Here is a 15167-nt window from a genome sequence, read left to right on the forward strand (position 1 = left end):
TGTGTATGCTCGAAAGCAGACAGCTTGCTTTCGCATCTTGCTTTCTTATTTTTGATCAACAGACTTCACTCAAAGTTTTTAAAATTAGAATCAATCAATCAAACCAAAATCTTTACCAAATCTGTTTAACCAATTTCTTCCCAAATTATCTGAATCAACCAACTTGATCAATCTTCCCATTTCCTCTGCAACCAAAGCCTCTGAAGTCCGTGGACTGGCAGTCGATGTTGTTCGTGGTAAAAATCAGAAAATGGACGACAGTTTTCTCCGCTCGGAAATGCAGGCGCGCATGGAATCTCAGGATCGTCGCATCCAGCCCCGGATCGTCTTCAACGACAACGATGTGACATCGTTCCGGCGCATCCTCTCCTACTACATGGCCGGGGATTATTCCTCCGCCATGCTGGAGATGAACGGCCTGAAGTCGCGCGGCTACACCGATGTCGTGCACATCAATCTCAACGATCTGGTGCTCAAGTTCTATGCGTCGCGCTGTATCGAAGCCGAGGTTCTGATCACGGACCTGCGGGAGGCCATGATGAAGGTACGTTGTCTGCTAATTTTTCACAACATACAAGTTGTAGTTGAGGATAAACAACTGCAGAAATTCAACGGGCTTTTAAAAGTGGATTGCAGATTTAGAGTTGCATGGTAATTACTGCGCATGTTGTGAGTTACCAGTTGTGTTTACGCCGTATTACGCACACTGTACAGAGAAATTGCGCGCTTTCATTATAATATTGACTTGAAATAATCACAAAATATCAAAGCAATGTTTGCAAACACTCAGCCAAACAGGGTTACAGGAGATTTATGTTGCAGGCGTACGGGCCGATGTTCGAAACCAGCAAGGAACGGGATCTCACGCAAGTTGGATATCTCTACAATTACGCCTTGATATCGTTCTATTTGATGCGCTATAATCAGGCGCTGGCGATCATGAATGCTGTGATGCGCTATGCAGAAACCCTCGGTAAGTCAAAATCGTAAAAACCATTCGCAGTTTGAGTGTTTAACGTTCATCATTCAGCGTTTTTTTTGTTGTTTCTCTGAAATTTGTTTCTTCTAAGTCTTCATTTTATAAACCTGAACTGGCAGTCATTTCCCTAAATTATTTTGAAATTTTGCGTAGAATTATAAGATTAGCTGCCTGTTTTAAGTGTTTTTCGTGAAATAAGTTATTTACAGAGATTTTTGTATTGAAATCGTGTACAGTCTGTACTGGTGGTGCCTTGTGTATTTGATAGTATCTGTGGAGGTTGAAGCTGTTTATATGAATTTTGCAGCTGTGAGGTCTGCCATTATTAAATGAAACTTCACTTTTATACTTTCGCGTTTCTTGTGCATCAGTGCATGTACAGTTGATTTGGAAGACGGTACTTGCTTTGTTTTTGTGGAACCGAACGATGACATTCGTAACGATAATGATACGTTAATTTTTACCAATCCCTAATTTACTTGACGTTGATCGTTTGCAGAAGATGGATTGGTTCGCGACTGTTGTTTTCTGCTTCTGGAACTGCACATACGGCTTTTTCAGGTGCGCTTTATTGCTGTTTTTATCCGGTACTTATACAGTTATACTTTCTTAATTTTTTTCCTTTTTTGTAAAATATTCGTGGCAAACCGCATACTATTGTGTTTGAATGTAAAATCCATCGATCTGATATATCATGAGAGCATCATTGTGGTTTGGGAGTGCGGGCGAAGTGGTTGTAAAGACGGTATTAAATTAGGTGAACGAAGCGCTGCAAGTGATTAGCTATTTGGAGGATGATTTCGATGAGGCGACCGGCCTGCGTATTAAACTCCCGGATAACTACCACACCGATTCCCTGTTGTTCGATGAAAACTGCCAGCTCTTCCGTCCGGCTATCACATTTAAAGCGAAACTCCAACTGGTTAGTGCACGATAATGGGATCTTGTATTTTCTTTATTTTTACATAAAAATATTTCCGGTGACGACTATGGATTAGTTGGTAACGGCGGGTGCATTTTTACGTTAATGTAATTTTGTACGAGTATCTTTTGTATTTTATTGCGTATTGTTAGAGTAAAATATCTATATGCACATAATAAATTTGGTTTTTAATAATGTTCTCGCGTTTTTCTGGGTATCGTTAAAATTTTCAACTTTCCGATCCGGATTTGATTTGCATTATGTCGGCCTTTCGTTGCAGTACAAACTGCGAGTGGTCAACATGTTGTGGAACCAGAATCAGAGTAAGAAGGAATCCAGAGGCCTGCTGTCCACGCAAGGCACGGTGAGTACTGGAATAGCGACTTAAATCGGTTTGCTAAGTTGTAAAATGTCCGGGTTTGCAATAACCCAACAGCACCCATTAGTGCTGCATTGTAATTTTTTTAAAAATCAGTCTGCGACAATGGGGAAAGTTGAGTAGTAGCTGGTACGGGCACTTTAGGTAGTCGATTGTGTGTCATAATGCCGGAAATCATTAGTTTTGTGTGGAGATAGTTGTACAACGAGTAAACACTAATATACTGGTTAAAATTGCATCCAAGCAGTTTTACATATGGAATACGTTGCGAGAATAATAAGCAGTATGTAAATAAAATTGTTAAATTGTTGGCTGGTGAAAATATTTATAACTGCACGCAATTATTAAAGCGGTTTTCGATCAGATTGATGGTGAATAATTTTATCCTACTTCGAATTGATGGTTGACATTGCTTATAGAACCCCGTGTCATTGTACCTGAAAAGCCAGTCAGAGTACAACCGCGGCAACTACTCGAAAGCCATGAAAGCCCTCAACCACACGGCGCCCAACGCCAACGCGGCCAGCAGTGTCCTGTCGGGCGACTGCCTGCCCTCGCTGTACTACAACAACATGGCCTGCATCCACAGCGCCATGGGCAAGAACACCATCGCCACCGTCTACTTCAACCTGGCGCTGGAGGAGAACACCAAAGCCATGCAGGCGCTGCAAATGAACGGCAAGGTGGACTACGGGCAGATGCCGTTGCAGTGTGTGCAGGCCTCGCGCTTCGCCGAGTTGGTGTACAATCTAGGCACGCAGCTGCTGGTGTCCGGGCAGCCGGCGCAGGCCTTCCCGCTGCTGGTGGAGGCCTCGCATCGCTACCATCAGAATCCGCGGTTGTGGCTGCGGCTGGCCGAATCCTGTATTGCCAAACATAAAAACGTAAGGAAAATCGGTTTGATTGTGTGGTGCATAGACATACTAAATTATTCTGCAGTCTTAACAAAAGGGACAAGCGAATTTGATTACTCGTAAAAAAAGTTGGTATATTTACTCGTTTTATTATCTTTAGATGAAGCTTCCACATAGTTAATTGATAATGGCCTAACCGCAACTTTTACATTAAGGCGCCGTTACACAACGTTGCCATCTCCAAAATGTTAACGTGTGAATTTGATATTGATGTAGCTTATATTTGTACCATGTCTTTGCAGTTTAATGTAAGCTTTCGTAGTTGCGAATTGATCTCTTATGTGAGCATTACCTGAATGCGTTTTCAGCGGAGTACCTAGGGGTTGCATGGTTTATTGGTTTTACACCAGTAAAAAATACTGTTTTTATTTATTTGTTTTCACAAACGTAAAAAATCGTGAAGAATATAATATACCTATCTTGTTTTTCACTGCGTGTGAATATTAATAAGCATTACTAATACTAATTAATAAGCATTACTAATACTTTATGCTGTTAAGGGTGTTGGAGCATTACTAATACTTTATGCTGTTAAGGGTGCTGGATTGTTATGTTCTTTGTTGTAGGATCTCATCGATCCGTTGCATCGGCGTAAGCCAACCCGCTACATGATCAAGGGCTCGATCGGTGCGGGAAAGTACCGGAAACTCCTCTTATCATCAGTATTACTGCCGTATCAGAAGCAGCTAGCTCAGTAGGTTATTCTTTTAATTACGCAGTCTCCATGCAAATAAACTGGATTTTCTTATCTTTGTAAAGGCGAAAAGTGCAACCGCAAACCGAGGCGAAGAAAGACCCGTCGGAACCGGCGCTGACCATCGAGTTCGCTCGCATGTGCCTAATCAACGCACTGGCCACCGTCAATCGGCACCTGGCCAGGTAAGAAACGCCGAATAAAATTTGTTGTTTTTACCTAACATGTTTTTGTATTTAGGGGAAGCGGTCTGCCGATGGAGGACGTGTACGCCATTGCACCCAGTGGGATGACATCCAAGCAGGAAATTATGACTCTGAAGTATTCCGGTTTGGTTGGGAAATTCGGATTATGTGCGCTAACGGTTGACATTGTTGTAGGGCATACATCCTGGTTAATCTAGCCTTTGTTTCCAATTCTTTATGGGATTTCGTTGGGGGAATTGAGTACTCCCGGCAAGCTGAGTCCATTCCGGAATTGCCTGGCGTAATGAAGTAAGTTATCAAGAGTTGTATGATGCGTTTTTGAGAGTTGTATATTTGCAAATTTGCACACATAGAAACTGCAGCAAGTACTGTGCGGTTCTAGAAAATGATGGGGATTTTATAGGTCAGTTTAATTTGATATACTAATTGTGTCGTCATAGGCAGTAAATTATTTCCATTATTGTGGATATGGTTGTACTTACTGGTTAAGTACTACCGTACTTACCAAAATCACGTATATTCATATGCTAAAAGTAATATAATTACTTATTATTTGGTAAGTAGACGTCTTTTAAATCGTTGGTTAATATCGATTAATGTTTTGAGCGCTGCGAAGAAGTCATTACACTACGCTGCACACGTAGTTGCAATAAAGGTGTCGAGTTGGATAATAATGCTGTAAAATTTTACATATTTCTAAATCTGCTGTTAAATGAACTTGAACTTCGTTAGTCGGTCGGCAGTAGCTTATGTTAAGAAATAGCTGGCGCTCAGTCGGAATAGATTTCATCCCAGATGATGTTGTTTACGTTGTGCCTAGCAATGCATTATTAAACTGCTTTTGTAGTGACTTTGTACTGTGTATGCGGAACGTTTGCAGTGATCGTCATGAGAAGTACCTTATCACATTTGCGTTGGATTATTATAGGTTTCTGATTTCGGCCTACGCTAGCGAAGGCTTCATGCGGCTGAACCGATTAAACGACGCCGGACACTATTTGTCAGTATCGAACATCAACAACATCTTCCGCCAGATGAACACGGATCTGGAGAAGGACGGCCAGGTCAACATGACCCGTTCGCAGGCGGCCAGCCATGAGTCGGCTGCATCGCCCGCTGGAACGCGCAGCTCGGAAGAAAGTGTCAACGATGAGCAGGGAAAGATCTACGAACAGCCGGAAGCCGTTATCAAATGTATGGAATTTACACGCGGTTTTTGTAAACGAAGTTAGCTTATGCACAGATTGATTCTTGCAGCGTTCCTCCACATTCCAAATGATTATCTGCGGAAACGCCCGGTGTTTGCCAGGAATCTCTTGGGCTACAATCATGCGGTGTGGTTGGCGATGACTGGGGATTTGGAAGCCGGCTATGAGATTGCCGAAAAGGTATGTGGAATCACTAGAATGTAGTTAGCCGCTTTCCTTCGGTGCTTGTTTTTTTTCAAGATTCTTCGTAACAACACTTAACATAATATTGGTTTACTTGATCTTACTGTGGCAATATGTTCACCGCTCAATCTTATTTATTGGCGTTTTATTTATTGTGTTGTTCCTTTAATTTTTAGGTATTTATTTTTCTTTTGCTTTTATTTTGTTTCGTATAGATAGTTGGGCGTTGTTCAGTTAGCGTGTTATCATTATTCCTTGTTTTAATTTTTTGTTAATACATTGCTTCTGAAATACTGTACAACTACGAGTACTTTAGTGAGTACGCCGCGGCGTACTTACGTACTTACTTAAGGTAATAAAATAAACGGAGAATTAAACAACGCAATGCAAATGAATTAACGCTCATACACGGCATTGAATTTTGCCTAGTTTATTATTTATTTTGGTTATTTGCGTTACGGTCGTTACGGATCCCTTACTTGTCTTTGAATTGATTTTATATTTTCCCTTGTGCAGCTGCGCAGTGCGGAGACCAACGCCGATTCCATAACGCGTGCCCGCGCCACCCAGTTGTGCATCTATATCCGTTTCCGTCAGGAGAATCGCACGGAAGCACTGAAACTGATTCTGGATGAATGCCCGGAATGGAAAGACCGGTTGTACAAGGATTTCGATGAGGACGAGAAGAAGCTGCGGGCGCTGCGCGAGCAGCAGGGTGTCCCGTGGATTCTGGAAGGATGACTGGGATGATACTTGTGATGTTGCTGCTGATCAGGGTTTTTGCTCGTTGTTATTGATTTGGATGTTGTCCTCTGCGTTCGCTGCCGATGCAGCGTGCATGCTAGTGTAGTCAGTGTTTTTAACCGTTTTGTTGTTTTTTGAGCGTTTTGGAACGTTTGGATTTTGAACGGGAAATTTGTTTGCCTTAATTTAATGATTATGGTTGCGCAGTACTATTCCGAGAGTGGACAGTCCAGCTGAACAGTGCGTAGTTTCCGGCTTTGACTGCTGTTGATTTTGTGTTAATACGAAAAATAAAACCACCTTTAACGTTGAATGTGTTAACACGAACTCGTACAAACTGAACTGAAGAAAGTTTTAATTGCAGTACTTTTAACTGAACAACTGAGCCCATGGATTTTTTAATAAAGAGCAATTTTCAAATCACTGTCAACACTTCTTGTATTCTCAAAAACGAAATTATTATTATTATTACATCAAGAGCAAATGGCGAAATGACAAGCCAACCCTGGTTAACAAAGTTAAGCAAACACAATCGAGATAAAAACTATCAAGATAGCAAAAAAGCAAAGCATTTCAATAACGCCAAAACGTCACAGGCTCTACGAAGAGTCATATGGGAAAATCCCTCTACCGGCTATTTTCTTTTCTGTCCTGACTGTTCACGCGTCGCTCGATAGGGGCAATTGGTACTCCCGGGTATCTTCTTTTCTGTTCTGGCTGTTCACGCGTTACTCGGGTGAGGTCATATGGGGAAACCGTTACTGGCGGAAATCTTCTTTTCCGTTCTGGCTGTTCACGCGTTAAGCGGGGCTCGGAGGGGAACGGACGCGGCGGCTGGACCGTGGCGTTTTTGTACTTGAACAAACTCAGCAGCTCCGCATCCGTCAATAACCCGCTCTGCAGCCATATCTGTACAACAGCACGAAATCAGTCAAAACTGAATGCACACAAAATTACAGCCGCCAATGGACGGCGCAAACTTCCACTCACTTCACCCGGGCCGTCCGCCAACTCCTGGTTAGTCAACAACGAAAAGCGCACATGGAACAGCGCTTCGCCCAGCATCTCCCGTCGATTCGCGGCCGACGCGGCCATGGCGTTACGAGCGCAGGCGGCCGTCGCCCATCTAAACAATCACGCATCGGTGTCACATTCGTGACATTCCCAACATTCTATCAAAATTTAATAAGGACGCCACTTTGCTTACAAGTCTGTACGTTTATATTCAAAGCGCTTACTGTTATTATTAAAATGTATAATATAAACATATGCATACAAACATTGTACAAAGATTTTATTCATGTAATACGTATTTATACGATTATCTGAGTACATGATAACCTCTACTCTACGTATAACTGGTCGTATATAGATATATTATACTCTTGTCGTATTACTTTACGTTGGCTTTTACGAATTAATTACGAAGAAATGTAATTACGAACGTAATGTAATTAGTAATTACGAAGAAATGTCACCGTGATTGCACCTCTTTCTTTCTGGTGGCTTATTACTTACCTAATAAAAGCCAATACACGTTTGTATTTAATTCGAGACTTAACTAATAACATCAAATGTTTACCTTGTATACCTAATAACATATTATCTTGTAATAACTTACCTGGTATTACGTAGCTGATAAAAGTCAATATCTATATCTGCATACGTTTGTATTCTAATTCGAGACTCCTATTTTTTATCTTCAATAATGTCGAGGTTTTTCGTGACGTTTATGGTTTATATTTATTCATACGAGGTGCAGAAAATCACTAAATCTGTACCGTTCAACAGCCCGATAAATGACGAATTCCTCCGCCATCAGGGTGTTGCGCTGCAGAATACGCTGCAAAATATCCTTCGAGATGTCAGTGAAGTGGTCCGACTGCAAAATCGCCACAGCATCCTTGTCCACGATAGTCAGACACTTCTCCACGATGCTGTCAGCATGCCAATGCACAGCCTACAGAAAAGAATGAATCCATCCCTGATCTTCACAGTACACACTTTTACATCACATGAGCGATGTGAAAAAACTGCTAACAACAAGGTAAAAAAATTATGAATAAAAACACAAACGTAAAGTACTCGCATTTCCATTTATGTTTACAGAATAAATTATTTCCACGTTGCAGTTGCCATAAAAACATTTATTAAGAGATATGTGTGTGATCAATTCCTTGCCTGTTCTAAATTGGACATCCATGTGGTGGTATTCAACCGGTTACCGATGAAACTGCAGCATTTTTGCACCAGCTCCGGCAAATCGTACTTGTCAGCGCAAACCATCGTCGCGAAAACATTGTCGTTATCCAGATCATCCACGGTATCGGTGTACACGTAGCTGCAAATGGACTCGTTGAACGGCAGCTTATTGTAACAGTGAAGGAACAAGCGACGACATTAGACCAGGAATCGTCATCTAAAATCTACCACTTCAAGTACTTCTACAGTGCTACTGGAAAAAGGCCAAGCTGTCAGCAGAGCAGGTTCCGTAAAATAAAAATTTTCAGTCCATGTTGCGCTACTCGCAACACACCACATTATAAACGGGTACATACCGGTCATACCCACCTGAGCATATTGGCAAAGGCATCGGGAATAATATCGGGAATGTCGATCGTATCATCTCCTTTTTTAGCCAGCCTGCCGTAGAGCATGGCACGAAACACGGGACTGCGCATGCCCAGGAGGAACCTGAACAGATGCACAGACTCACAGATAGAACACAGTTGGCATCGTTACGAGCACACCGCAATTTGCCAAGATCCTAAGGAACGGGACAGAAGAATACGCAGGGATCATACTTATGCGCGGGGAAGTCTTTTATGCGACCAAACTGACGTCCCACGGTGAAGCACACATCACTCAGCTCTCCACTGGCGTGCGCCTGCTCCACCAAATCAGCAATGCGACTGCGACCACCTGCATTTGTGGACATGGTTAGCTAATTCGTCGACAACGGAGGAATCAATCAATATGGAAAATACTATGCAGTGTAAATGGGGACGGACGCTGAGAAGCTCTTCCTAAAAGTTAAAAGAAGGTGTGCTGTGGAAAAACAAGTGCTGTGGACCCGGAAGGCCGAAAAATATGAGAAAACAGTACAGTATACGTTCACGTAAGCGCCCTCCCACAGTTGCCGGATGTGATGCAAATATTACTGCAAACTGCAAACTCGTTAGAAAAAAGAGTATCAAAAACTATAGTGATACTATACTACTTTCAAGTTTCAGGCTTCACTTCTCCTGATTGATTCGATTTTTTTTTGCTCAGAACTTTGCATCTCTTTCTCGGCGTTTTCCGTGTGCGATCACCGCGCGTCCGCATATTGTGTTGATGCGGTTCATCCTGCGCTGTACTGCAGCATGCATTCCCCGCACTGCAAAACCCCGTTGTAGAGCCGGCGCACGTTCTGTGACGACACGCTCTTCCCATCCCCGATCGCGGACTTCCCTCGACACCATTCCCTCTGCCTCCGCTGGGCAAAAGGTAATGCCCGGTCTGACAAGTGACATGATTATCGTTGTCAGTCGCACACTCACAGGCAGTTCACTGACTTGAGCCTTCTTCGACCGAAGTTGCTCCATGTCCGAGTTACCCAACAGCGACATCGACGTTGCTGCCCATCAGGCCATCACGTCAGTCACGGATTAATATTTTTACAAATAAAATTATGAAAATTATTTCTAAAAATATTAGTATATTTAACAAGTGGGAAAGAGAGTAATCGATCCAAAATAAAATCAGAATAAATAAAAAAAATAATGCTGAATTCTGGGCCGTGCAGCTTGCTTCGTTCTTTCAGTGCCAGCAGCTCGTGGTAATTTTAGTTAATTATTTTGTTAAATTTTAATCTATCGCGTTAACAGGTACCCCTGCCCAGCCGGCTACCAGCATGAACGACGAGATCGAGGTCCGCGTCCCCGGGAGCCCCAAGCGCTTCCACCTCAACTGCTGGTCCGTGTCGGGTCTGGAGTCCTGCGTGACGGTGCGCGTGGACGATTCGGTGCGGTATGCCTTCGATATCGGGCATGCCACGCGCGCCTCCATCATGTGCGACCATGTCTTCGTCACGCACGGCCACATCGATCACTGCGGCGCCCTGCCCAAACATGTCTCGCAGCGGGAACTGCGCAGTCGGCCCCCGTCCACGTACTACTGTCCCCCGGACATTGAGGAGTCGCTGCTGACCATCTGCCAGGGATTCGCCGCCATGAATGAGGGGTACGTGGGGAATGAGAATTAATTAACAATACGCAAGGAGAATTACAAATTGGTTCAAGGCTTCAAGCGATTTTGTTGGCGCAACGTAACCGCAATCCTCTTGCTTGAATGTATTTTGACAAAATGATTTATTGAAATAATTCATTAACAAAATAATAAATAAATTCATTGTTTTATTTATTTAAATTTTTTTCAGTGCGTGATGTTTCGTTGTTGTATTCAGTGTAATGTGGCGTTCGGCTGAATTTGTGGATTTTCATTTTTCACTGTGTTTACCTTAGCAGTACTGTACTGATAGTTTTGTCCTTCTCTCGTTCGTGGTCGTACATGTATCGTAGTGTGTGGGATATATCTATATGAAGATATATGAAGTGTGTGGGATATATCTATATTGGTCGAAATCATTGTTACAGTCCCCAATAATACCAGCTGATATTTGTTTATGGTCGGTCGAATTTTTTATATTTTACATACACCAAAGAATTGAGCAAAATTAAAGAGACATTTTTGTTATTATTTGTTCAGGGAGAGCAGATCAGAGCAGAGCAGATTTATTTCGGGGTGATTTCTATTTTTTAATAAACATGTTTATTTCTTCCGGTGATATGTGCCTTCACGAAATTGAAACAAATGAATTGACGGTACTAAGAATGGCGCATTTATGTTGAGCTCAACTGGCTGCACCGTTTGCAGAGATAAACAAGCCTCTCTCACCCAGCCGCAAATCCGTGGCGTCCCCCGTGGGCCAGGACATTCCCTTATCCCATGGGCGTGTCGCGCGCCCCTTCCGCACCTACCACCGTGTGGCCAGCCAGGGCTACCTCATCTACGCCCACACCCGCACCCGCATCACGGAGTACATGCACCTGTCCGGACCGGAAATCGGCGAGTACATGGCGCAGGGCATCCAGGTGTGGGAGAACAAACACCTACCGGAAATCGCCTACACCGGTGACACCACCTTCGACACCTTCCTTGATCCCGACAACGCTGATCTCCTGCGCTCCAGTGTAAGTGTAGCGCATGCAGAGTGCAGACTAATTAGTGCAACGAAAGAAGTTCAATAACCAACCCGGATAATTCAATATTGAAAATAAGATGTAAAAGTAGTGTTCCCCTGTTGTATACTGTGTAGTGTGTACTTATTTAAATAATGTACATTTAATTCAGAACAATGAATGGTTTAGTCATTAATTTAAAATGTATGTAATTAAATGAGTTTGGAGTAATATTTTATTTTGTTCCTCTGTTTGAGATAACTTTTATAATGTTGAAACTTATTATGCGAAATGACTGTGCCCGACAACCCGTTATCGTTAATGATTGCGTCGTAGTGTATGGGATGCAGATACAGTATTTTAGGCAACATCGGTTTCTGTTCTGCGATGTGAAAATATACGTAACAAGAGAGTGCTGTTGTCCTGTTTGTGGTTTGATTAAAGTTTTTTTGTATGTGTAGTTTTTCTCAAATATATTTTTAAAAATGCAACGGTGGAAAGAGAATTGCAGAATATAATTAAATATTTAATAATATTTACAAATTACCGACTAATAATTAACAGTTAAATATTTACTAATCTCTCCGTATTTGAAAAACGGTAAAGTGGTTTGTCCGCGTCTGCCTTCCATTATTTAATCATAGTTCTGATATAATCCAGTTATGATTCCAGTATACTTCTATAATTAAATATTAAATATGAGTCTTCTATGTTGAGTGTATTTTTTAAAATTATTTTCGGTGGCTGTAGTTGCTGAATTGGTGATAGGTTTGTCGATAAAAGCAGCTCATGGAAAAATATTATAGATTTTGATAACCGAAGCTACGTACATTGACGACCGGCAGCCGGCGGAGAAGGCCCGCCAGCGCGGCCACATCCATCTGCAGGACATAGCTAAGAACGCCGAACTATTCCGCCATATTGGCGCGCTGGTGCTGGTGCATCTGTCGGACCGGTACACCAGCGGCCAGGCGCAGCACTGGGTGCGCCGTCTGCTGCCGCAGTGGTTGCTGAATAAAACCTGGGTCCCCATGTTGATGAAGGATATGGAGGGCGGTTATACGTACTGAATTACCCGGACCAGTTTGTGTCATGATTTCATTCGAAGGATTCTTCCACAGTGATGATGGCTCATGGATATTTGACGGAAGTACTTGACGTTTTTGTACCACATTGTTATTTACAGTGTGAGTATCTGGGATGACGGTCCGGTGGTTTTTTTTTTGGACCTTTTATATAAAAAATCCAGAGATTTTGTTTGCGGTGAAATGAAGTTAGTGGAATGGTTGTGACTTCTGTAAAAAAAACTGTGAATAGATTTTTGTAGAATTAAAACTGCCTGATTCATTCTGTGAAACTTTTGCCTGTCGCCTTTTCGCAAAGAACTAATGGCTTGAAAATGCAGCAGATTAAACTGGTCTTCATTGCTGCGTTGTTTATCTACGAATTATGCTTGGCGAAGACGCTTTTTTATTGGTGCCATTTCTTTTATTATTATAATTAGAGGTCTGTCGTATTCCGGCCGCTTTTTTCAATATATCTTCGTATTCCAAACACCAGAAACGCGGAATTTTCCGCGATGTTCCACATAAAAAATTGGTTCTAAAAGCCTATAAATCATATTTTTGTCGTAAATACTAGTGCAAACTTATGCACAAGGTTCATAAAGAATTATCAAGTTTCTCATTTTAGAGAAAAGACATAATGAGTAACGGCGTCCGGAATGAGAAAAACATGGAAGTGTGCATTTAACCGTACTCGTGTACTATAGATATTATCATACAGTACATATTACATAGTACATTGCAATAGGTACAGTATCTATATCTATAGTAGGCATACTTGTGCTACAGACAAGTAGCCGGAAGTTGTGACTATCTGCAGGATGCATTTTTTTAGAAGCATGTGCTTATGTTAAACGTTAGCACACTGCAGAAATATCTTATTAGTATACAATTAAAATTCGAATGCATTTTAATAACCCACGTTGAGGCAAGGAACACAAAAGCCAGTTGCTATTTAACATCAGGAAACATCAGTGTATCACAACAAATCCATACCCGGTAGTCAACAATGGCATGCTCCAAAATACGAGTTTTTGCGGCTGACGGACATTCGGTTCTACTTCAGATAACGGCGTTGTACGACGTACAGATCACCAGCAATAAAAAGTGTATTGAAAGTTGAACGGCGATGATCCTGCCGCCGGCTAAAACGGTAGCTTGTGGAGATCATGTTCCGTGAAGATTTTATCCGTGACCTCGTAGACCCTCTGCATAGCTTCCCCGGCACTCCGCGTAATCCTGATGGTATCCTCGTAGTTGTACTTGGATGTTTTCTCGCACAACTGCACCTTCGTCGGCAGTGTACTGATAGCGAAACCGGCAGCGGCGCTGAGCAGCCAGGAATGATATTTACCCAACGAGGCTTTATATACCGGCTGACATACCGTCGACATTTTGTCATCATCCCCAATGTTTTCCAATTGGCCAAGGAAGCGAATGAAGAAATCCAGCATCCTGTTGAGATGTAGCACGGTGCGGCTGCCGGACTGGCTGGGATCTTTGGCGCGGCGCTGCGGCTCCAGTCGCCGGTCATCCGCCGCCTCGAAGGCAACCAGGCGCTCAATGGTCGTGTAGTGCTCGCGCTCACCAGATTGCAGGTAACGCTCCAGGATGCGAATCTGCTCCCGGATGTCGGCGGCCATTGTGGCGAATAGAACGCCCATCATTTCGAAAAATCTACAATACATGTTTTTTATTACACGGTATGTTGCTCCTATGTTGGAGTGACAAGATAGCCTGTGGCGTAAAATGGTTGTATACAGGTATAACAAAAGAAGTTAAAAAAACCGGTGCAAAAAAACTTTACCAGCTTTCAGCAGAGCCTGCAGAGGTCGTAATTGTTTTCCTACTTTTACTTAGATGACGATTATGTCCAATCTACAACGCACTAATGCTACCGGTATGCTCAGTAGTTTATATGCGCAGCGCATTAAGGTCATTATTTCTGGTAATTTAGCAACAATTAATTTGCCACCGAAATTGTTTAGCTTCTTCTGACCGGCAGTAACTTTTTTCGCCACAATGAATTTGTTGGCAAGAAAACGTGTACTAGATTTCTTTCAAAAATGGCAAAATTATTACTATAAATGGGATCCGCGAACATCGTCCGCATGATGTCATGCAGGTATACCTCGCCAGCTCTTGAAACGCCTCAATATAGCTGGTGATTTCCACGCCCGCATCCTTTTCCAAGGCGGCATCAAAGCTGTCAGCAATCAGTTGATTGTCGATGCCATCCTCGCGCGGAATATAATTAACAAGGGCCATCCCTCCCGTGATTATAACAGTTTTTTATTAATTCGAAGCAACTTGCTGGCAACACACTCAGTGTACAGTCAGGACAATGCAGCGAAAAACTCCGCGGAAAGATGCCGATAGTTATGAGTAAATAAATTCCAGAATAGTACGTGACTTCCAGCCGACAGTGATGAGTAAATAAAATTCCAGAATAGTACAGTACGTACGGGCGCACATGACTTCCAGTACCAATAATTATAATTCAGTGCGGCAGTAAAAGATTAAAGAGCCGCGCGTTTCAAGCCAGTGGCCGTGCAGTACGTACACTCACAGTACACCGCATGCGACATATATCGGATCTTTTGTTTAACTCCAGAAAACACTCATTCCGAAACCGGTTTCCATTCTCACCCC

General features: G+C 42.6%; 4 protein-coding genes across 5 annotated transcripts; 2 read left to right on the forward strand and 2 right to left on the reverse strand.

Moving 5' to 3' along the window:
* Positions 1-55: 55 nt before the first annotated feature.
* On the forward strand, positions 56-6528 carry LOC129594419 (CCR4-NOT transcription complex subunit 10-like). Its single transcript, XM_055491103.1, has 13 exons — positions 56-544; positions 823-973; positions 1479-1540; positions 1737-1901; positions 2182-2265; positions 2700-3164; positions 3761-3888; positions 3954-4073; positions 4129-4209; positions 4269-4382; positions 5023-5288; positions 5352-5482; positions 6002-6528. The coding sequence occupies exons 1-13, from the start codon at positions 251-253 to the stop codon at positions 6224-6226; spliced, it is 2286 nt and encodes a 761-aa protein (XP_055347078.1). The 5' UTR covers positions 56-250; the 3' UTR covers positions 6227-6528.
* Positions 6529-6603: 75 nt separating this feature from the next.
* On the reverse strand, positions 6604-9495 carry LOC129594420 (BTB/POZ domain-containing protein 3-like). Of its 2 annotated transcripts, XM_055491105.1 has the most exons (8): positions 9450-9495; positions 9335-9396; positions 9034-9255; positions 8801-8923; positions 8411-8570; positions 8011-8189; positions 7220-7355; positions 6604-7138 (listed from the first exon to the last, which is right to left on the reverse strand). In XM_055491105.1, the coding sequence occupies exons 3-8, from the start codon at positions 9165-9167 to the stop codon at positions 6857-6859; spliced, it is 1014 nt and encodes a 337-aa protein (XP_055347080.1). In that variant the 5' UTR covers positions 9168-9255; positions 9335-9396; positions 9450-9495; the 3' UTR covers positions 6604-6856. The 2 variants fall into 2 exon arrangements, with proteins under 2 accessions (XP_055347080.1, XP_055347081.1); XM_055491106.1 differs by lacking the exons at positions 9335-9396; positions 9450-9495 and having other exon boundaries at positions 6604-7126; positions 9034-9323.
* Positions 9496-10099: 604 nt separating this feature from the next.
* On the forward strand, positions 10100-12882 carry LOC129594472 (uncharacterized). Its single transcript, XM_055491171.1, has 3 exons — positions 10100-10457; positions 11149-11463; positions 12258-12882. The coding sequence occupies exons 1-3, from the start codon at positions 10125-10127 to the stop codon at positions 12519-12521; spliced, it is 912 nt and encodes a 303-aa protein (XP_055347146.1). The 5' UTR covers positions 10100-10124; the 3' UTR covers positions 12522-12882.
* A 342-nt stretch (positions 12883-13224) lies between these two features.
* On the reverse strand, positions 13225-15136 carry LOC129594471 (ceramide-1-phosphate transfer protein-like). The gene is made up of 2 exons (XM_055491170.1): positions 14647-15136; positions 13225-14192 (listed from the first exon to the last, which is right to left on the reverse strand). The coding sequence occupies exons 1-2, from the start codon at positions 14781-14783 to the stop codon at positions 13661-13663; spliced, it is 669 nt and encodes a 222-aa protein (XP_055347145.1). The 5' UTR covers positions 14784-15136; the 3' UTR covers positions 13225-13660.
* Between the last annotated feature and the right edge of the window lie 31 nt (positions 15137-15167).

Source organism: Paramacrobiotus metropolitanus, unplaced genomic scaffold (genome assembly GCF_019649055.1).
Source record: "Paramacrobiotus metropolitanus isolate TYO unplaced genomic scaffold, Prichtersi_v1.0 Parri_scaffold0000068, whole genome shotgun sequence".
Lineage (NCBI taxonomy): Eukaryota > Metazoa > Tardigrada > Eutardigrada > Parachela > Macrobiotidae > Paramacrobiotus > Paramacrobiotus metropolitanus.

Excerpts from the sequence above, each read along its gene's own strand:
- LOC129594472 (XM_055491171.1), top strand. The coding sequence starts at position 10,125 with ATGAACGACGAGATCGAGGTCCGCGTCCCCGGGAGCCCCAAGCGCTTC. Across the intron at positions 10,458-11,148 it reads CCGCCATGAATGAGGGGTAC|ATAAACAAGCCTCTCTCACC; the intron begins GTGGGGAATGAG and ends CCGTTTGCAGAG. Across the intron at positions 11,464-12,257 it reads CTGATCTCCTGCGCTCCAGT|ATTTTGATAACCGAAGCTAC; the intron begins GTAAGTGTAGCG and ends AAAATATTATAG.
- LOC129594420 (XM_055491105.1), bottom strand. The coding sequence starts at position 9,167 with ATGTCCACAAATGCAGGTGGTCGCAGTCGCATTGCTGATTTGGTGGAG. Across the intron at positions 7,356-8,010 it reads ATTTATCGGGCTGTTGAACG|ATGGGCGACGGCCGCCTGCG; the intron begins GTACAGATTTAG and ends GTGATTGTTTAG. Across the intron at positions 7,139-7,219 it reads TGGCGGACGGCCCGGGTGAA|ATATGGCTGCAGAGCGGGTT; the intron begins GTGAGTGGAAGT and ends GCTGTTGTACAG.
- LOC129594419 (XM_055491103.1), top strand. The coding sequence starts at position 251 with ATGGACGACAGTTTTCTCCGCTCGGAAATGCAGGCGCGCATGGAATCT. Across the intron at positions 3,889-3,953 it reads TATCAGAAGCAGCTAGCTCA|GCGAAAAGTGCAACCGCAAA; the intron begins GTAGGTTATTCT and ends ATCTTTGTAAAG. Across the intron at positions 4,074-4,128 it reads GTCAATCGGCACCTGGCCAG|GGGAAGCGGTCTGCCGATGG; the intron begins GTAAGAAACGCC and ends TTTTGTATTTAG.
- LOC129594471 (XM_055491170.1), bottom strand. The coding sequence starts at position 14,783 with ATGGCCCTTGTTAATTATATTCCGCGCGAGGATGGCATCGACAATCAA. Across the intron at positions 14,193-14,646 it reads GCGTTTCAAGAGCTGGCGAG|ATTTTTCGAAATGATGGGCG; the intron begins GTATACCTGCAT and ends CATGTATTGTAG.